Source organism: Strongylocentrotus purpuratus, unplaced genomic scaffold, assembly GCF_000002235.5.
Source record: "Strongylocentrotus purpuratus isolate Spur 01 unplaced genomic scaffold, Spur_5.0 spur5_scaffold_19, whole genome shotgun sequence".
NCBI classification, from domain to species: Eukaryota; Metazoa; Echinodermata; class Echinoidea; order Camarodonta; family Strongylocentrotidae; genus Strongylocentrotus; species Strongylocentrotus purpuratus.
Genome location: NW_022145604.1, coordinates 1,872,130 through 1,895,038, shown reverse-complemented (window position 1 = coordinate 1,895,038; position 22,909 = coordinate 1,872,130). Strand labels below are relative to the sequence as shown.

The 22,909-nt window shown below is 36.2% G+C and overlaps 1 protein-coding gene across 1 annotated transcript in view; it reads left to right on the top strand.

The window, feature by feature from the left end:
- Nucleotides 1–22,909, top strand: part of LOC577797 (formin-like protein 2) — a 61,955-nt gene that overhangs the window by 17,089 nt on the left and 21,957 nt on the right. The window contains exons 5-10 of the mRNA XM_030990740.1: nt 6,572–6,651; nt 15,458–15,541; nt 16,309–16,471; nt 20,239–20,315; nt 21,823–21,916; nt 22,532–22,609. Coding sequence (XP_030846600.1) covers nt 6,572–6,651; nt 15,458–15,541; nt 16,309–16,471; nt 20,239–20,315; nt 21,823–21,916; nt 22,532–22,609 — 576 coding nt within the window. The remainder of the gene's footprint in view (nt 1–6,571; nt 6,652–15,457; nt 15,542–16,308; nt 16,472–20,238; nt 20,316–21,822; nt 21,917–22,531; nt 22,610–22,909) is intronic.

The window sequence follows — 22,909 nt, the reverse complement described above, 5'->3', positions numbered from 1 at the left end:
CCCCCCCTCTCCCCCCTGTCACCCTCTTCTCACCTACCCTCACCCACCTGCTTTCTATACCACTTGACACCTTATTATTGTTTGTTTTGTGACTTTGTTTTCTACCATATATTTTGTGTTGACTTTCATCATTGGTACCCCTCCTGGTTCTCCACTTTAACAAGTTTTAACCCCCCCCCCCTTCTCTCTCTTGCTCTCTCTCGCTCGCTCTCTCTCTCTCTCTCTCTCTCTCTGTCAGTTTGATGGTCTGTTTGGTCTAAATAATAAGCCAAAATAATTAAAGTTCTTTTCATATTCACAAATGAGACTTTCATGAAGCATATGTCTTCACTTGCAGTAAGTTTGTGCCCTGTGCTAGCTTATTTGGCTTTTACTCACCTTTGAGGAGTGATCACTTTTAAACAAATTTCAAATGATACAAAAAGACAGCATCCTGCCAGTGCCATCATGACAACCACTGTTATTCAAATTTATATCCTGACATCCAAAACATTTTTCTGTCACACCTTTTTTCCCTCCATCTCGGTGGATTTTCTGCATCTGTGAATCATGGAAAAGGTCTTCAGGTTTCAGTTTTATTGATTTTCATACCTAGAATATTTCGGTATTCTTTCCTCCATTCATGGTGTCGGTTCCCCATTTCTTTGTTGTATTGTATATAATATTGTTTTCTTGTGTTTTACATGTTTAATACTATAATGACAGCCACGATTCAGTTCATCATATTCAATAATGTTTTTAACTAATATGTGTTTGTCACATCACTTTTCAGAGTAATTTTTCATGATTTTATTTAAGTTCACCCAACAATTTGGTCATTGTATATTTTATTTACCCCCATTTATATCCAGTTATCCACTTATTGTTAAATCGAAATTAACCAGTTTCATCTTAAAGTGTGTCTAATCCTTCCGTCTCAAGTCACTTTTTAATTTCTCATTATTTTCTTCAATATTTTCATTGTTTTCACTATTATATTTCACAATATTCACTTTGGTACCCAAACACCTCAATATTTTTACCCATAATCACTTATTTGATTGATATTCAGTATCCACTTCAGTACTGGTACTCAATATTCACAAAGTATTAAACACCTCTCTATTTCAATCACCTTTAGAGCTACGATTTTAAAGAAAAACTTTGTGCATTATAACTTTCTCAATGGAGGATCAATCATTTCATTTAATAATTTCACAAGATGATTAACCTTCAGTTTATTTTCCAGTACATTTATTCATTAAAAATAAGATGCTATTTACCGGGTTTCACAAATCGTCACGTATTAGCAATAAACTATCAATTTTACTATCAACACTGCACCTAAACATGACTGTGACATATATAGTCCTGCATATCTTAATATGTGACATTACAACTGTTCCGTGATAACAATTTATTTATCTGATGAGGTTCACTGAATACCAGAGAAAATATTTGGTATCAAAAGAAGAAAAAAAAAACATTAGAGGAAAATGATTTCTTTGATTGCATAAATGAGGTATCACATACATGGGGATATATAGTGAGGGAAATCTATTTAGAGGGCCAAATTGTAGTGATGTCCATTAAGAATGAAAGCAGTATTAATTTCAGGTCTCATGGGGGCCGTACGTTTGTAGATGGAAGCAATAAATATATTGGTATACTGATTGGTTGGTCAAGCAAGCCTGCCTACCTACTGGTTCACTTAAGGTATTAACATCAATCATTGGTTGTCACTGTAAACCATCTCAGTGATTACTTTAATTGGCTGATATCATATGATTCTCTTAACTTTGTAGGGCCCTTATGCATAGGAAATCATTCAGGTCTCCGTTTGATTATAGAAATGATTTGATTCATCTCAAAACATTTGATTTCTTTTCAAATTACATCGACATTCAACAAAATATTAGAACAGGCTAATTCCTCCCTTTTAAAGATATTAAACTAAAGCAAAACACAAACAAAGATGATAGCAAAACATAACAACAACAACAGAATGTGTTCATTTTAGCAAAAGAGGGCATAAACCAAATATTGCACCTGATGTTTGTTGAGCCAATGAACTTATTTATAGATTACCCACCCCACCCTCATACACACATGCAAAACAAAGTTAAATAAACCAGCTAAATACCAAGCATCTTCAGGTTCATATTGACCTGGTGGGAAAACATGTGGGGGGGGGGGGGGGGGGGGGCTGAGTAATAAATTGTACATCATCAGAATCAATTTGTTCATGATGTTGTGCATGGGACAAAAGAGATTCAAGATATTTATATGGGCCTACGGGGTGACTCTCATTAGTTACCGGTATATATTATTTTCCACTCAACGTTTCACTTTTCAATATTGCAGAAGAAACTCTGAATTCTGTGCAAATCAGGGCAGAAATTGTGACATACTTCAAGACTTCCGGTTGTAATTCCCCATTAGACTCATGTACAAGCATCATTTGCTAATGTTTATTTAGGTTACTATAATGAGACAAGCAAGGCCTTTGTGAGGGGGGGGGGGGGGGGGGGGCTTTTTTGTTGTTAAATTCAGAAACCCCTGGTGAAATACGAGGAGTAAATTGGCCATAACAGTCCAATCGAAAGAGCCCTGTCAAATTGTCAAACCATCCATTTCCCATTGTACAGACTTGTTTCCAGAAGTTTGCTCACGTAACATCAAAAACTGTATCTGAATTCTGGGTTTATTTTGGTCAGGTAATGAACTATTTGCCTGTAAGGTGAAGTCTAATTTAATGTATGCAGTCTGCTGTAACAGAGTTTTCCTCTGTGTTTTGTCACAGCCCATTAGAGATGTTAGTAAATTCTGAAATTGGGATGATGAACTATGAGCCTGTCATTCAGAGACTAAGTTTTCCTTTGTAGTCTCATAAACAGGCTTTTTCCTGTACATGTTGTCACGGATCACTGCTGACATTAAGGAACATGATATTATAGATGATGAACTACATGTAACAGCCTGTCGTATGGAGACTAACTGTTATTTCCTGTCTTCCCAGACTCCTTTGGGAATAAGAGGACCGAGACCTCTGGAGCCTAAAGCAGGATAGTTTCTTGTTTTGGAATATCATTTTTCATGTAAAAGTCATGTTCGCCTTCCTGTTTGGTGAAAAGAATGTTATCAAAAATGGGTATCTAAAGAAGTGCAGAAGTTACATGTATATGATACTGGAGTACACAAGCTTGAGATAGAAATGTTTAAGATCATGCAGTTGAGCAAATTGTGAGCTGAAATTCGTACTTAGTCCAATTAAACAATACAGATAGAATACAGGTAATTTAAAAATGAAGTAAGGATTGGGAATATAATGTTTCATAATTTTTTTAAAATATCAATCAACTGAAAGTGAATTGATTAAAAAACCCACAAAAACAGATATTATCCCATTGGCAGCCAAAGGATAAAGATATGGGTTAGCAGAAAGCAAATGAAATTGTAACTGTAAGCTACTGTAGATAAGCTTATGATTTAATCTGCATTTATTCCATCAAATTATTCAATTTTCCTGCAACACCAAACTGGGCTTTATCGAGACAAGAGCTGCTTTAGGAACGTGTGAACAGTATTTTGGAAAACCTTGTTTTGGGGACGCTTTTATTTGGGCGGAAGTAAGTTTTTAGTGGAATGTGTGTGCTCTAAGATCATGGGCATAAATATAACCTAGGGTATTGAAACTAAAGAGGTATCTCTTTGTTGAAACTAAAGGTAATGGATGAGATAGGCAGCATAGATTTGACAATTGAGATACATTTACATTATGCATACTGCCATGATTGAGATGCCCATTTGTAGCTTCTATGAAAGTAACGGTTATAGTGAATATCATCGTACAACCCCCCCCCCCCCCTCCTCATTCAGACTTCTAAAAAGTGTTTGGCTAGGCCTGTATGGCTAGAAATTGTAAAATTCCTTGAAATGCTAGAGCGCCATAATGGCAGCCATGCTGGGGGTAAGAAGGTGGAGCGCTGAGAGTGTCTGACAGACACGAGCGCTAAACAAGAACCCATTATTATTATTTATAATCATTTTATGATAAATAATGTTTTTTTCAAGTCTGAATGAAGTAGCCCTATAACTACCTATAAAAAATTGTTAAATAGCAAACGGCATGAATGAACATTCCAAACGAAAAATAAATTTCCTCTTGTGCGAACAGCCTATGACAAGTAAATGCAGAAAAAAAAGACTTGAAAAGGGAAGATCCATGATGGCCTTGGAGCTAGGAAAGCACTTAAATTTGCATGTATTGATGAGAAGGTTTTCAGCTAGGGTCTGTTTACATTGACAGTAGAGCAACAAGTGGTACAGGTGCAATACACATTCGTCTACACATGAGTCTACATGATATTCCATCCCATTCGTGGGCCTGCTCACTGATAACTGAAATGTGTCATTCATGATAATATAATAATACAGTCAAATCTGCTTTAGTGACTGACCACATATTTTGTTTCCCTTGAAAATGGTTTCTCATTGAAACATGTACTAAAGGAACCTGTCTATAAAGACCACCTGTCTACAAAGACCACTTTTGTGTTTCCCTTAGACGGTCGCTGTAGACACGTTTGACTGTAGCTACATTTAAATTGCGCATGTATCCATCCCGGGAGATGCTCAAGGCGTCTACAAAGTATTGCTCTCGTTGTTCAAGCCATTTGAAGTGATGGTTCAGATTGTACACAACATGAGGTGCTCTTTCATCTTAGAATTTAGGGATGTCTGGAAGAGCCCATTGGTATTGATTTGGTGATTTTTAAAGAGGGAGTTAAACATTGTGAAACTATGTTAGGTTGAAATGTTCTGTGATGTGATGGAGATAACGGGATGTGGATGGTAGTAGGCCCGTTTAAAACTATGAACATTTTTTTCACATACACTGTAAACATATATCTTGCTCAGATACTCATGTAGAAGTTAGAGCAGTATATATTAATGATCCTCTAAATTCATATTCCTGTATGGTCTTTATTTAATAAAATTGTCACATCATTCTTGCAAAAAATAAACATATACCAGAAATTTCAATTGGTACACTATGAAGTGATGATACTTTTATAAGCAGGAAATGCTTAGAAACAAGTAGAGTATAATAACAGTCTGTTTGGAGCAAGAACAGTGTTAATTGACTTAATTCTGTGAAAAAATCACATGAATTAATGCCCTTTTGCCCCGAAACAGACAATTACATTAGTTCAAAACACTTTTGCAACATTTAAAGTAGTTTGAAGTTGTCATGGGAGATGTTTCCTTAACTTGACAATTATTTATATTTCTATTTCTGTATGTGGGTTTGGGTTTCCTTTCAGGATAAGGGATCAAGGAGAGGTCCTTTCAGTTTGACTGCATGCTTCCAATAATGCCCATCGTTTATTTTATGCACTATGATAATGAATTCCTTACCTCAGCCCCGCCAAGAGCAGTACACCTAAACCTTACCCTAAACCCAAGCTTAAACCCAAGCTACCCTCCCCCCCCTCCAAAAAAAAAAACACCCAAAATCCAGCCCTTACCATAAAACTTTCATGAAGTAAAACCTGAAGCGAATGAAGCAAACTAAACATATAACTCCCTCTTTGTACCTTAAGTTGAATTGTCACTATCAAGTCCTAATGATTTAACCTTTATTATATTGATATTTGTTTCATTTTCTCTTTAAATTTGTTTGTTTCTGATTCTGTAGAATATAACTGATTTCTCCTTATTTTTATGTGCCCCAATTCATGACAATTTCCCTCACATATTTACTATAGTTTTATCTTTATTTTCTTATGATTAATTCATTAATTTTTACTAACATACAAACATTATAATGGTTTCCTGAAAAGCAGCATCACTTCTACAATTCATAACTAACTTCACCATTCCATAATGCTCTTTTTGGGAAACCATTAGTTTGATGTCCTATTATAAGGGAGTTTCCAACCAAACCTATCAATTTACAGTCGATTAAACAAGATAGCTTGTTCAAGATAGCTTTCTGCTTGAAGAAATAGATGTGTTTTACACTTTCCATGACTATGAAAAGGAAAGTACATGCTTGGGAAAATATATGCCACTTTGATGAACAGTCTCTGTGATTCAATATCCCTGAAGTCTCTTTGTCTTGTTTGCAAATTTTTGTTGGGACTAGAATTTACTGCCTATAATAAAAGTCATCTCTTATAGCAACAGGGGAGTAAACTCACTGTCAAATTATATTAGTCCATGCCTTTCTTGCTCTTGATACAGATGATAAATTGCAGCCATAATGCCTGAAATAGTGAGAGAACAAATTGCAACCAATTTCAACAACCCAACTACAGGGGTATGTCACCTGGTGATGTTTATTGCCAAACTTCATATTTTGAGATGAACTTGTAATTCACCGGGTTACATACATTAATCTTCTCTTGAGAACCGGAAGACATTAGCTCTGTGTTACTGCCCTTCTGGCTCTCAACAGACTATAGTTATTATTTTAAAAAATCTCTTCTTGGTTGGAAACCCTCTCTAAATAGGACTTAATTCTCTGAAAATGACTTTTTCTTTGTGCTAACTTCAATTTTTTGGACACTGTTCTTTACCCTTACAGAGAACGAGAAGGAAGATGTTTGATACGTCAACGCAGAATCTTCGAGACCTGGAAATCTCACTCAGAACAAATAACATCCAGTAAGTACCTGATAGAGCACACTGGTCTAGTGGTTGTGTGATTGTGCACTTGTGTAGTAGGTCATGGGTTCAAGTCTTAGCCCACCTCTCATGCTTTTTAATACACCAGTGATTTATTCACAGTTGTATGTTTAGAGCAATGAGTTGTCCAGTTTGAAGAAAAAAAAATCATTGAGGATATTTTTGTGTGTGAAGTGCTGTGATATCTTATTGCTTTTAACAGTTATGAAACCAGTGTTTATGATCTGATACTGATAAAATCATTTGAATACTCTAAGGGCAGTAAAGCACAAGCTATGGGCAAACACCAAGTGGTCCAGTGGTTCTTCAAATTGGAAGTTCAGGGTTCAAAGTCCATGTCATCCATTTTTACCCATATCAATTATAATTGATCAAGGAGATGATATTTATGACTGAGAGCTATAGTGAGCAAGCAAACAAACAACAGAACAAGAACCTAGCAGAAAAAATGTAGTTTTTGTTTCAAAATTTTCCTGTTTACACTACCCAACCATGTAGCTGACTGCTAGAACTAGAAGTTGTTTGTGCCTTTGACAGATGCTTGTCAGAGTGAGTAAGAGCAAGATTGTTAGACGTGTCCCTCATCACCTTTTTCTCCCAACCCTGGTCATGTGGTGGTTTGAGAGGTATCCAGGTAGACAGACAGACAGACACACACCTACAAACACTAAGCTTGTTGTTTCCTTTCGAACGTTTAAGGTGTGATTAAAAATAACTTGACAGAAGTTTGCATGGTGTTGGTTGGTACAGTCATGATCAGGATTCGGGGCATAGTTTGTATGTGTCAAAGAAAGGGTGTTAAAAAGGGATATGTTGTCAAAATATTTGACAAAAATTTAACAGTATTCAATGACTTCTTGTCTAGAAACGAATATGTTTTTTTCATTTCATAGCACACTTAGTCAATGCAGTAACAAAGCGTCTCAAAATGTCCCCCAGAGGTAATGAACACACTAATACAATTTTTCAGAGATTTAATCTTGTGAGAAGAAAAACATGCATGTTAAAAGAATTGTTCAAACCGTTGTAAGAGAAATAAACTACAATGCATTTGAGTCTTTTGGACATATTTGTACAAACTTTTAGAAATATTTTTCCCATGATAAAAGATTCATTGAGTCAACTGGCTTATATGTATATCTGATGAAATAGAAAAAGCCTTATCCTCCAATAAATTTAGAATTGTTGATGGAGAGATTTCACCAGGAAACTCATCCACAAGCGATCAAAATCTATCTAAATAAAACCACTACAGCATTGTTAGGGAATGGGGTCAAGGGAAGTATAGTCTTACAAAAAGTTTATGATAATGATCTCCATTGTGTCGAAACAAGAATAAAGAAAATGTAAGAAATGGAATAAGAAATTAAGAATGGCTGCATACCAGAGACTTAAAAATATTACAGTCAAGGATAGTAGAGAAATATACCTTGCTATTTGATTATTTTTATTTGATCATTATTTTATTAATATTTTTATCACTGTGGGGTTTAAAGTGATGTAGTGGAAGTATTATCTGCCGAGAGCTAAAGCGGTGTGTACTCATATTTCCGGCTGCCCGCAAGAAGGCCATTATACTGCTATTGATACGACATTCAGCTTTTTTGTGATCAGCTGATAATATATTTTTTATACATTTATGGACCGTTATGCTACAGTCACAAAGGTTTGTACGAACAATAATTTCGTACAAATCTCCGTTTTTCCATTGTCTTCCCGAATTTCCATTGTCTGAAAATCATTTGTACGGCATTCGTAGCAGTTCGTAATGGCATTTGTGACCGAGGCTTTAGGTGAATGACATTCTCTCTTTGTATGGTAGGATGTCAATATACATCATGTGGAACTTTGAAGATTCACCCAATCAAACAATAGCATTCTAAATTGAAATATATTTTTGTGTGGGATAAAATAGCCCGGATAATGAACCTAAAGTCAACATTTTCAATGAACTACTTGGTCAACATTTCTATGGATTAGTTCCTTTGACGAATGGAATTATGATTGGAATTTGAAATTAAGTCTTCTTTTGTTGGCTGTAATGAATAGGTTTACTTGTCAAAAGCTATAATGCCATTAGTCATTTCAAGCCACAGTCATTGAAACTACATATATTGCACAATGGGCTTGGTGAATGACGTGAAGGTTTACCTTTTTAGATGAATTTTAAAGTTCAAAATGTACCTGTGGAAGAAGAGAGAGAGAGGGGGGGGGGGGGGGAGGGAGGGGTAGGGGGAGGGAGGGGGTGTGTTATAGTTAAATGGATGAATCTTTTCTTTTGCTGTGTGACATTTTTGTGAATTCTAGTTATTCTGATATATTCTATCGCAAAATCAAGCCTCCAAATGCTTGAAAGGGTCTCCTCATTCCACTCCAAAATACAAAATATTTTTAGTATGTATTAAATATCCTGTTTTCTTGTGTCAATACCCTCAATTCTGAGATGCATTCAATATTTTAAATGCATTTTGTATACATTTCATGTATATGGCTATATGCTACATTACAGGTATTTCTTTCATTGTGGAATAAAATCCCAATATCCACAATTTAAATGCAATTAAGAACCGACTAATGAACAGAGGTCTTTTGATTGTTTACTAATTATTCAGATACAAAGGAGAAGATTTGTAGATCAGCATTTCAAATTAAGTGTTTGTCAATAGTTGCTACTGGCCTACTATTGAAGTGTATGACATGATTAAATGATTAATCAACTGACAGCAAAGTGACAGTGTTTCCTTGACCAGGGAGCTTTCAAAGAATTGCGTTGCTATCTCTCTCTCTCTCTCTCTCTCTGTAAAAGATTCAATTAAAATATTCCAATTGTCACAGTAAAAGATAATACAGATTTTGGACAGCGCAAGGCGCTTAAGGCAAACTGTAATAATTGTATCGCTTTCAGTGATTGAAAGAATAGAAGAAAGGATTTCAAGTGCCATTAAAAAAAATCCTAATCTGGACAGAACTGATCAAGGCTAACAGCAAATTGTGTTACTTTCCATGTTTAAATGAATGGAAGAAAGGATCTAAAGTGCCATACTTAGTAGAGAAAAATCATTTGAATCATTTGACAGGAATGGTCATGCCAAACTGATTTTACTTTGTGTCTGAAATAATGACAGAAAAGATTTCAATCCTGTGGTCAAAAACTGCTGAGCTATTTGACAGTTCTGTCTGGGCATTGACTCTGACTGAATGCCAAGCTGCTGAATCACTGAACATGTGACAAAAAAAGAAAGAATTGTTGGCAATATAATGACAACTTGTACAAGGTGGTGATAATCTGCTTCAACTACCTTGCAAGATGAGGGGGGGGGGGGGGGGCTTTCAAAATGTCACCTGTAGGACAAGAATATCAAAAATACAAGAATATAATTTCCAGATATAGATGAATGCAACGTACGAAGTTGGAAGTTTGATTTGTTTCTTAAAATGTACAGGTAGTGTGTTCTCCCATGCTCGATGAGAGCCAGAAGGTTATTAACTGATTAAAGGATAAACAAATTAAATCCTTTCTGGCTCTCAACAAAGATTCCTCAGGGAGTGGAGCATGTAGATTAGCAATTGAATCCAAGGACCATGGTAGTAATAATTACAATTTTAAGCGCTTAGAAACGTATTGTGAAGAGCTATACAAATGTGACAATTATTATTATTATTATATGACAGAGGAATGTGTGCTTTTGCTTTGTTATGGAGCATTTATATTTTGACTGGCATTTTGTTCACAGCTTCACCTAGGCCAAGTGTTGATTCCGCGGCTTTTACCCCTTTCCCCTTTTATTTTCCCTCCTGTTTTGGAGGAGGGGTTGGAAGAGTTGGCCTATATTGTGCAGGTGCAAGGGGGCCTGAGGAAAAGAAAACACAGAGAAGAAAAGCAGACATTTTTCCAATTGTAACAAAATTTTCACAGCTATTTTGAGCCCAATCTGAACTAGATTCTGTGGTGTTTGAGAATAATGTTTCCAACTTTCCATAGTATATTGTGCAGCGATAACAAAGATGTGTGTTTGCAATTACTGTCAGTTTCAGTCCTCCAAATTCACTCCCATAGTTTGTCCCATTTTATCAGAATATCAAGCCTTTCAACAACAACAAAACCTTTATATTAGTTTCCAAACCTACCCATCATCGTTGTATGATTAGGTGTGAGGCCTATTTTTTATGTGAATGATTGAACTGAAACTTGAAAGTGAATAATGACATAATATTATTTATTGAAGCAAAGCATGATACAAGCAAGCAGGAAAATGAATATCTGGGAGCCTAAATCAGAAAATGTTTCTGAAAATAAGTGACTTCTACTTGCCCTTGGTAGAGTGCAATAACAGGATCTTGCTGCCCCAGTCCTCATCCATAGGAGCATAATTAGTCTGGACTAGGGGCAGGTTCATGACCCAATGGATTACATGGCCTTGTGGGAGTGTTAGAAGGGCGTTAGATGACTCTACTGCCTTTCTTCCACCTAACAAGGGCGTAAGATGGATTGGAACAGGTTGCTTTGCTATCTAGACAGCTGGAAGGGTGTATACTTGAAATGAAAGAAGTCTGTAGTCAATTGGTTAACATTTATGACATCAACAGTAAATTAAGTAAAGGAACATTCCTGTAGGACACTAAAACAAAAAGACACTATTTTTTCTTACTTTGATTTCATTTTGAAATTTTGTAAAATACTAAATAGGTCATTCTGTGTTTTGGGGGACTATTTTACCACAGTCCGAAATTCTGATTCCAGTTGTTGAAGACAATGACATTGAAATGTTTATCATGGTATCTGTCTTGCACTCACAAAAAAGAAGGGAAAAAAGTGCTGTGTCCTTTTCCAAAAGGTGAGAGGTGACCAGGAACTGCCTTGTCATGTTCTGGTGCAAGGTCAGGTTTATGCAAGGACCCACAGAGACCAGAGCAACCAATCCCCAGCCAAATTACGGAGCTGGGAAGGAGGAATTAAACGATCATGATGTTTCCAGACTGTGGGTTTAGAGAGGCAGGGGTGTTGGGATGTAGTTTGCTGCAATTAGCCGATTAGCGACCGGCTTGTTAAATTGCTTGTCTAGGAAGAGGATGAAGTAGAAATAGTGAACTTGAAATTAAGTGCATGCATGTGTATCTAAGTGAAATATTATGCTGTCTCATGATTTTTTACAAAATTTATGATACAGGGGCACCAGTTATTTTGATTTTGAATGACTATGCCTTCAACGGTTTATTCTCTTGTATCAAATCCGTAATGTAAATCAGGTAAATGGAGATAAAGGACTTGTATGCAAATTTGTTGTTTGAGAGCCGTATGGCTTTTAGATTCAAGTTAACCGACTATGCCACGGAAGCAGTATGTGTTTATACTTGCATAGAAAGTGAAATATTCATGTGTGTGTGCTGATAGATACATCTAAGTAGTTTTTTTGCGATTGAAACCTTTGAAGAAAATCTTGACTAAAGGAAAGGACTCAAGTGATGATGATGCATGGGTGTGTCACAAATACAACACAAACGAAAAATAAGTTTCAAAACGGAAAGCATGACTGTTTTCTGTGAACGATTATTCTTTGCAACATAAAGAAACTAATGCTGTAATGATGATACCCATGTTAAAGCTCTTTGTTCGGCTCCTCATATGTCTTCTAATTGCTTATATGTGCTCTAAGTGCTCTTTCAAGTTTCAATAAAAGTTGAAACATCGTGTATTCTTTTGGTTCATAACAATTTGTATCTTTGGTTGTAAAGCTTTTAGGAGTAACAGATTTCATCCAAAAATCTTTAAAATTGCTTGTACAGTGTACCTTCATGGCTTCAACAACAGGATAAAAATATGTGGAATTCTTTTTTTTTTTTAAATGATCGATATCTTTGTTAAAAAGTTGTCTGTACTTTCTGAGAACTCATGCAGAGATAAATTTAAAAGCATTCTCCAGAATGCAACATAATGTTGTGGGGAAAAACCACTTACCCGGTATCAAATAAACCTTTCATAAACCCCCAAGAGTGCTTAATACTAGGAGCAGAATAATCGTTATGAATGTACCAGCATCAAAATCATGGGCATTATTTAGCGATTCTATCATGCACATAAACGCTAGCATTTCTCGGCTAATGCTAGGTTTATTAACACATTAATGTGAAGATAGCATTATCCCATGCTGATGATTATAGCCAAAAGACTTCTGTTTTATTTAGAAAGAGGAAACATGAAAGAAAACCACAGGCATGCATGTATATTTATTTCAAGCTCATAGAAACAGCACTTAGTGATGGACGGCGCAAGGAAGTGGAATAATTCTAAAAGCAACGAATGTACTCTATATTTATTTTCTTTCTACTCATCTGATAGATGATGGAATTCATTGAATACTCCCTTTCGTAATTTGAATTGCTCAAATATTTCTCCCACTGATTTCTGCTTCAATAGTCATCCGAGAAACTTTATTTTTAATATGGTACACATTTTTGTAACACATTCATTGAGCTGCTAAAATGCTAAAGTTTTGATCACTCAGAACTTTTGCATGAATGATTTAGTGAAGTTCTTTCATTCTAATAGGAGCTGACACTGATTGTGAAGTTGGGAATCCTTCATTTTATTGCCTGAAATTGTCTGACATTTCACCAATCAAACCGGTTATTTTATTGTGACTGGAATATTTGTCCTGTCCTTCAACCTAATCCTGACCTGTCTCAATTAATCATAAATGCATCTGTTGGGTTTTTTGTTTTTGTTTTTAACAGACTTTTTAAAATAGGAGCTTGGTGAGAGAATTTTATTGCAAATTGTCAATCTTTATTTCCTATAATTGTCTACAAATCGACCGTCTTTCCTTCCTTGCCTGGGTTCATCTAGAAGGCAAGTGGTTGTTTATCTTTAGAAGTGGAAATGGAACGAGTTTATCTCAGTATTTCAGGGTCTCCAATCTTCAGCAAACATGTTTTTTTAATTTATTGTCATTGCTTTGATTATTCTGTAAAAGTTGTTTTCCTCTTGTTCAAAGATTTTACCAATTTGTGAAGACTACTCGATTTTCAAAGGGATTGGACCTTCTGGTCTTTATATGATAGCCATTAAGTTAAGCATAGTTCGTTACCTTCTCTTATGAATGTTTAAGTACTGTATTACACACTTGTTGTGGATAAAATTCTCCCTCCCGTATTCTCCCTCCCGTATTCGATGGAAGAAAAATAAAGTTTACTCCTTTACCTATCCTTTTTGCTCCCCCCCCCCCCCCCCTCCACTGAACTACATGTATTGTGTGACTTTTGTTGTACACCTTAAGTGCCTGTTAGCCCAGTATTCACGCTTGGTTGCTAAGTCTGCGGGACCTTAAGTGTCCTTAATGGGCCGGCTATTACGCAGACCTCATTCTCGTAACACCAACATGTGACCTCATCACCTGATATTAATTGAGCTGAAATTTGCGAGGAAGTGTCTATGAAAACACTGGCCGCTTGGCGCACCACGTATGCCGCAAATTAAAAACCGCTTATCAGTCGGCTGACAGATGGCAGTTAGACTTGGTTGACCAGTCTGTTACATGTACTTCTTTAGTGTGGCCCGAATTGAATGATTCTGTGAAAGTGTTCAAGCCTAGACTTTGTATCCAGGTGTTAATATTTGACAGGCTTCTTTCATTTTGCTTTGATATTGGAGGAAAGTGTTTGTGTGTGTATGTGTGTCAGAGAGAGAGAGACAGACAGAGAGACAGAGAGTGAGAGAAAGAGAGAGAGAGAGGTGGGAGAGATACATGTAGAGGTTGAATTTGAAGAGAGAGGGCTATATCTGATCGATGTGTCATCATTGCTTGCCTCATTCAGTTAGGAAGATTGTAGACTCACTTCAGAAGCAGCCCAGTATCTTTGTCTTTATCTTCTACTCATTCAAGGCAATGAAACAAAACGTAAATGAATACCTCAATACCAATCAGTGCTCAAAACACCTGGTATCCAAGTCTAGCTTGCCATACACCACAACAGAACCTCCCAAAAGCTGGGCGACATAAAAGTGGACCAAAATAGCAAGTTTTTGTGTGATACAATCGAGTTGTGTGCGTCATTCTCCACTGTCAAGAGACTTGAAAAACAAATATCATCCTGTTGAAAGCTGAAATGGAAGAGATAATTGATGATTTCCCCTCGCTGGAATGGCTGCAATCTACTTGTTTGTTAATACTTTTGGACACAACCACGTCTGGCCAGTATGGTTCGACTGTGGAATCCATGTTTATTCACTAACTCGTATAACTATGAATATAGATATTAATTGTATGTGTACATTATGTACATTGTTTGTAACACACCTGTACCAGTGAGCAACGAATTTCCATTTGTATGGACAATAAATCAATTTAATCCAATTCAATACCTGTACTCTATGTCAGGTATGAAATGACATTCAAGCAGGTATTTTGTGCACTTTTTGGTAGCCTTCAAGGCAGAGCATATTTTCCCGGTTCTTCATGAAACCAAGATCTTTTGAGTCTGGATAACAATATCCCGCTACACACTCCCCAATGTTTGATACTATGGAACACATGTACCTTGGCACCATGAAGTTGTGTGATCTAATGCAAGTTAACATTTAATATTTCTTTAATCTTAAGTATGTTGAATATTAATATCAATTATTTGTATGCGCTTTCAGCATCTCTACAGGTGGATATGTTGCGCTTTATAAATATTGTTATTATTATCATTGATTGAGAACAGATTAAATTCATGATTCGTATTAACTTATAAAGATGACACTTCTCTCTAATATTGATGATTTGTTCTTGTTTTTCTTGTGCAGGTGGGTGAGGGAGTTCCTAAATGAGGAGAACCTTGGGTTAGATGTCCTGGTGGAGTACCTGCAATGGCTCAACAAAACCATGACGTAAGTAACCGCAATCCTTCTTAAAGACCATCTGTACTAGTTTGGCAAGGAGGGATTAGACCATCCAGGATGGTCACTGACAGGTGGCTTTCTCATCAACTCGGCTTTCAATTAACATAATAAAAAGAGGATCATGGGAGACCAATGGTCACCGATTAGGCATTGTTTTCTATAAAGAGGGAGCAAGTAGCTACAATAAGTACAGTGGGGCTTTAAGATATGCCACTTTTTAGGCTCTGGCATTTTCATATGTTGTATGGGTGATGAACAGGGCCTCAACATGGATAGGAGACATCAGGCATCTCGAAGAAAAAAAAAGTATTCCCTGTAAATTTCTATTCTTGGCCAGAATCAAGGCCCATACAAGAGGGAGTTGTTATATGTAGATTGTTAAACAAAGCAATCGTTCCATCAGTATTGGTGCCTAATATTTTGTGCATAATTGCAAGTGTGGCAAACGAGCAACTGTGCAGAGAGGCGAAGAAAGCAATCGTAATGTTAAGAGTGAGAGGATTGGGAATAGTATTGCTTGTTATTTTTCTTCTTATCAGCTGCAGTACTGTTTGCGAGATACTTGCGCTGATTGGCATCTGCACCAAGTAGATTTGATATGGTTATATGTAACATGAGCATGACACAAACAGACCAATCCAGCCAATAAACGCTATGTGTCTTTGCGTTCATCCACTAAATTAGCCAGAGTTATCTGATCTTATTCCCAGTAATCGTCTAAATGCCAAACCCGGTCTCTATTTCATTCCCCTCAGGCACGAAGAACATCTAGAGACGCTCCCGCCAAAGCAGAGGAGTGCGCTGAGCGTCCGAGGGTCGAGGCACGGGAAGAAGTTTTCGATGCAGTCTCATCTAGCGATCACTAGAGATGACGTCCACGTCTGTATTATGTGCTGCAGAGCAATCATGAACTTCCAAGTAAGTATTTCTAACGGCAGCAAGAGTCCACCTCTACAGAAAGACCACTTTTATATAAAGACCACTTGTTTCTCAAGCGTCAAAATCTTATTACAGCAATTCTGCTTGGAATTATCACAGTGGAACACACAAGTACATGTGCTTCAGTAACAACCTGTCTATAAAGACCACTTTTCAATGATTAGTTATATAGGGTTTGTGTGGCAAAGAAAAATCTGGAAAAGTCAAGAAATGATGAGGAGCCATAGGTATTGTTTGTTTCCAAATTTAAATGATATTGATGGGATTTTAATGAGAAAATTAATAATCATTGTTAAGTCACAGAATTTATTTTTGTAGGAGGTGAAGGATCACCATTAAAAATATTTGTTAATCATATTTTAATCATATAAACCACCTGTTAATTAAGACTGCTTTTCATGGACTGATAGCCTTGTCTCTAATCAATTTTTTGGAAAAACTTTGTATGGAATAGAAAAAAGATATTTATTCTGATCATCATCATTTTTGTTTTCTTTTAAAGCTAATTTTGAGGTCTGGTAAAAGAATTTAGTTTTCAAAGAAACCAATTTAGACTAATGCAGATTGTTTGTCATGCTCAAGGCAGGTTGTTTTGAACATATAAACAAGTCTACAAAACCTTGCCCAAAAAGTTGAGGCAATTCAGTGTGTGCAATCAATTTTTGCACAGATGGTATGATGATAAATCGCTGAAGAACTTGTGAAAAACACATGTAAATCTGCTGTTTTTCCAGATAAATTTAGGATATTTGCATTTTTATACATGAGCACAGCACGTGCACTATTCCATAAACCTCAGGAGTTATGAAATTTGCATCAATTTAATCCAATTATGCCATGTCAGTATTTTGCCAAGTTTTCGCCCCCACTAAAATTAGTGTCTCTCAGTCACAAAATGGAGCTAGCTTCATGGTTACCAATAAGAATAAAAGTGTGAAAAATGACAGATGGCTTTACATTCTGAAGCTTGCCTGTGGGAGAAATGAAAGGAAAATTCCATTATTTCATTATAAAGCAATTGGTAAAAAAGGGTTAGCTCTTAAGAATAGGGAAAATCCTGTAATGATATAATTGGACAAAGTGGTATCATACATGCTTTATAGCATGGTAGAAGTGGGCTAGTAATTGGCTATGGAGTCAGTGATGGTGTTATGTAGGTAACATATTGCCTGATATTTTAAGCTGATTGCCAGAATCTCACAGAAAGCTTGCGACAGGATTAAGAAACAAGGATTTAAATGGAGATGAATTGTTTTACTTTCTTTCCTTTCCTTTTGCTTGTGGTTATCTTAATGTTACAGTAGGAAGAGAAAAGAGAAAGTTGGTAGAGATGGATCCTTTATTTTCTTTATGGATATCTTTGTCTCCAAGTTCAGTTTCCAGTGTAGTTCAGGGTCTGAAATAATGTTTTGTTTTGTTTTGTTAATTGGGGGGGGGGGGGGGAATAGTGATGTCTCTTTATGTATGTCTGTATCTTTATCTTTGTTTCTCAATGTTTCTCCTCCTCTCTCTCCCCCCTCTCTCTCTCTCTCTCTCTCTCTTTCTCTCTGCCACTCTTCCTCTCCCACTATTCCTCTCCCCTTTCTGTCTCTATCCCTGCTCCTATCATTCTATCTCTTAATGTTTCTCTTATCCGTATATCTGAAGTTCCCTATCACATTTCCACTCTAACCACACATCCTGTTTCTAGTCACTCAGTGAATTTATTTTGTATGGGTGCCATTCCTCTCTCTTTCACTCTCACTCTCTATCTCTTTATTTCTTTCTTTCTCGTCTGTTTTGGTAGAGCGGAATTACTGCATTGATGTATTTGATGTAGTAAAAAAGAAACCATTTCAAGTAGAAATTGACTAACCTTATAAATTATCTTACCGAATGTCTCCCTCTCTCTTTTTGTTCTATCTTTTATTTTATTTTCTTAAGCTACTTGTAGCTTCAGTTAAAAAGTTATTCATACACTTACCAAGATTTTAATTTTGTTTAATGTGAAAAGTTGATTTGTCCTGATTTATGTTTATTGAGAATGTGACATATATACACATTTCAAGTAGAGATTTACTAACCTAATAACTTATCTTATTTCTCCCTCTCTCTCTCTCTATTTTTATGCCTCCGCCACCGAAGGTGGTGCCGGAGGCATCATGTTTTCGGGTTGTCCGTCCGTACGTCCGTACGTCCGTCCGTACGTCCGTCCGTCCGTCCGTACGTCCGTCCGTCCGTCCCGTTTGACCGTTATCACAATATCTCAAGAACCATTTAAGATTTAAACTTAAGACTCGGGAATAGTATTTATCACCATAGGAAGACGATCTGATTAGATTTTGGAGTACGTAGGTCAAAGGTCACAGGTCACAGAGGTCAACTTATGAAATTCCTTGTATTGAGTTTGTTAGCGCGATATCTCAAGAACCATTTGAGATTTAAACTTAAAACTTAAGGATAGTATGTATCACCATAGGAAGACGATCTGATTAGATTTTGGAGCACGTATGTCAAAGGTCAAGGGTCACAGAGGTCAACTTATGAAATTCCATACATTGAGATTGTTTTCATGATATCTCAAGAACCACTGGAGATTTAAACTTCAAACTTAGTGATAGTGTGTATCACTATAGGAAAACAATCTGAATACATTTTGGAGCACGTAGGTCAAAGGTCAAAGGTCACAGGGCTCATTATGTATGCAAAAACAGCTTGTGATCGCGTTATCTGAACAACCGATTGATGGATTCCTGCCAAACTTTGGTCATGTATGTATCTTGCAGAGCTGATGAACTGATTAGAATTTGGGGTCACAAGGTCAAAGGTCAAAGGTCACAGGGCTCATTATGTATGCAAAAACAGCTTGTGATCGCGTTATCTGAAGAACCGATTGATGGATTCCTGCCAAACTTTGGTCATGTATGTATCTTGCAAAGCCAATGAACTGATTAGATTTTGGGGTCACGAGGTCAAAGGTCACAGCGCACATTATGTATGCAAAAACAGCTCGTGATCGCGTTATCTGAACAACCGATTGATGGATTCCTGCCAAACTTTGGTCATGTATGTTACTTGCAGAGCTGATGAACTGATTAGATTTTGGGGTCATGAGGTAAAGGTCAAGGTCATGCGGCTCATTATGTATGCAAAAGTAGCTTGTGATCGTATTATCATTAGAACAGATTGATGGATTCCTGCCAAACTTAGATCATTTATGTATCTTGCAGAGCCAATGAATGGTTCATAAGATCAAAGGTCATGGGCTCATTATGTATGCAAAAATAGCTTGTGGACGCATTCTCATTAGAACTGACAGATGGATTACTATTTAACTCAGGAAATCTTGCAGAGCCAATGAACTGAGTAGATTTTAGGGTCATGAGGACAAAGATCAAAGGGTCATATATGTTTATGAGAAATTGCTTGTAATCACGATATTCTGAGAACATGTTAATGGATTACAATTGAACTTGAATTTGAAAAATTTCTTCCGTTTCGGTTTGTAAAATTGCTCTATGACGGAGGCATCATTTTCGACTGCGCGCAGTCGAATTCCATCTAGTTTGTTCCTCTCTTTCAGTATGGTTTCAACCTTGTTATTAATCACAAAGGACATTTTTTTTCTCTCCTGTTGTGGAAGTACACTTAGATTACTGTATTGATGTATTTTATGTAGTAAAATGGACACATTTCAAGTATAGATTTACTAACCTGATATATTCTCTTTTTTCTCTCTCTCCCTCTGTTTTGTTTCTCTCTTTCAGTATGGTTTCAACCTTGTTATTAATCACAAAGAATGTATCAATGCAATAGCCCTTAGTCTCAACCACAAATCACCCAGGTAAGTCATATTACAACATATTTATTTCATTTTTCTTTTTTTCTTTTTAAAATTACTCGTAGCTAAGTTTGTTATGACTGAATATATATTTATATATATTTTCTATATACATACAGTTAACAGCTAAGTTATTCATACCCCTTACCAAGTTTTGTAATTTTGTAAATATGTGGAAAATTGATTTGTCCCACTATGTGTTTCTTGATAATGTGCCATATCAAAGCTGACATCTGAAAGTATTCAACAAAGACTCTAGTTCAGCCAATTCATCTTTCATTCTTGAGTTGCTAAAAACACAAAAAAATTGAATTTACACAAAATATATTGGGTATGAATAATTCATTTGTTAACTGTGTATATGTGTTTCACACATTCAGACCAAATTTGCACTGAATATCTTATATTACAAAAAAAAGGATACACCGTTCATGTACGTACATGTATCTGCCATTTAGTTTGGTAGAGAATGTCTTGAGAAGTGAGCATAGAAAGATGAGAAAATGCCCAGAGCATGCAAGTACCTATAAACAGGTGAACAAAAGCAGAGAAAAGTTTTAATGCTTCAACCTTTCCTTTATTTATCACTCCTATTGAAATTTCACAATCAATATCATGAAACAGATTTTTTAGAAATAGAAAACTGTTAAAATGAAATGCAATAAACAAAGATTATCAATTTATCTCCTTGACTTTGCTACCTCATATGTTTGTGTGTATATTGAACTTAGTTTCACCTGTGCTTGCTACTCTATTAACCTCTTGTAAACTCCTCCAATAAATTGAAGATCTCCCTCCTGAAGAAGGGAAAGTACTGTCATCACTGCCATGTGTACAATGTAGAATTGAAAGGAAGAGATAGAGAGAGATCTTAGAGTAGAGAATGTCACAGATTTCTGTCTACTCACCTAACAAGCCAAGATGGTGATAAAATCAAATTAGGTAATAGACAGCAAAAACAGGTGATGAGCGAAGAGGAGAGGTTGATTTTATTTGCTCTTGACCTGGGGTTAAGAAAGACGTCTAATGGTTTAACTCTGGTTATATTTAGACACATGTGAAGGTGTTTGATTTGGTGGGAACTACCCAGCAAGGTGCAGCAATTTAGTGATGGGAAATTCTCCACACTGCATTTGGTCATAAATTAAACATCCACACTCCTGTATGCATAGTGTAGGGCACCTAATTTTATTTGAATTATTTTCTTTAACTTCTGTCACTTCTCGTCATACACCTGTACATGCTCATGTAATGTACTTTGATGGCATGATGCTTTTGTAGCTTAAAATATGCAAGGAGTGTCAATGATATGATGTCTGTTTCACAGTAACAAAATTGTTATTAATTTACAACAAAATGCACATGGTCAGTTGATGTAGATTATCATAGCAAAACTTTCATATCATATGTATTTATCCGCCAATATTTAGAAAGAACAAAATCAGTCAGGTTTCCATTACTGTATTTTCTTGTTACTATTTTTGTTTTTTGTTTTTGTTTCTTTTTTCAGAACCAAAGCCTTAGTGTTAGAGTTGTTAGCAGCTGTGTGTCTCGTCAAAGGAGGACATGAAATCATCCTTAGTGCATTTGACAACTTCAAATTGGCAAGTATTCTAATGTGTGGCAATCTTTATCTGTAAAGCGCTGAGAGACATCATTGATATATTAAGCGCTATATAAAAGCAGATTATTATTATTATTAGCTATGGATAGTGGTGTATGAAAGTGAAATGAAGTTTGACTCTTCACATAAATGTACCTCAAACCAATTTTATGAAAGATATACATCTTATCTTGTTAATGCATGTATTATTATTATTGAGGTGAGGGATAGATTTGTAAGTGGCTGATGTAATAAACGTAGTGACACTTTCATTTAATACCCCAGACTAGAGGAAGGAAAAGTTTTATTAGTAAAGTATTCTTTGCTTTGTAATGAAGCATGTAGATATTTCTGAAATGTAGTAGACATGTAATTGTCATCAGTAACAGTTACTGGGTATTGGTAATGTCAATGCAGAGAAATTAAGAAATGGTTCCCCAATAAATGTAAATATATATGTAGAATAAAAAACTTTGAGGAGAAACACTTCTAAAGACAATATCAGTTTGTACTTATCCATCAGTCTCTCTCTCCCTTAATTCTTCCTTCTCTATTTTTAGCCTTCTTCTTCATCCCTACTTAATCTTTAATTTTGTAATTTTGTTTATATTTTTAGGTATGTGTAGAGGCGTGTAGGTTTCAGAAGATGTTTGAGTACTTCACAAGATATGAAGAAGCTAGTATAGACTTCATGGTAAGTATATAACCTTCCTGTGATTCTCTCTCCCTCTCTCTCTCTCTCTCTCTCTCTCTCTTTCTATTTCTCTCACTCTCTTTCTCTCACTCTCTCTCCCTTTCTTTTTCTCTCTCCTTTTTCTCTCTCTCTTTCTATCTCTCTCTTTCTCTCTCCTGTATCATTCTTTTCTCTGACTGTTTCTCTCTTCCCTCCCATCTGTCTCTCCCTGTCTCTACCCCCCCCCCTCTGTCTGTCTGTATGTCTGTCTGTCTGTCTCTCTCTCTCTCTCTCTCTCTCTCTCTCTCTCTCTCTCTCTCT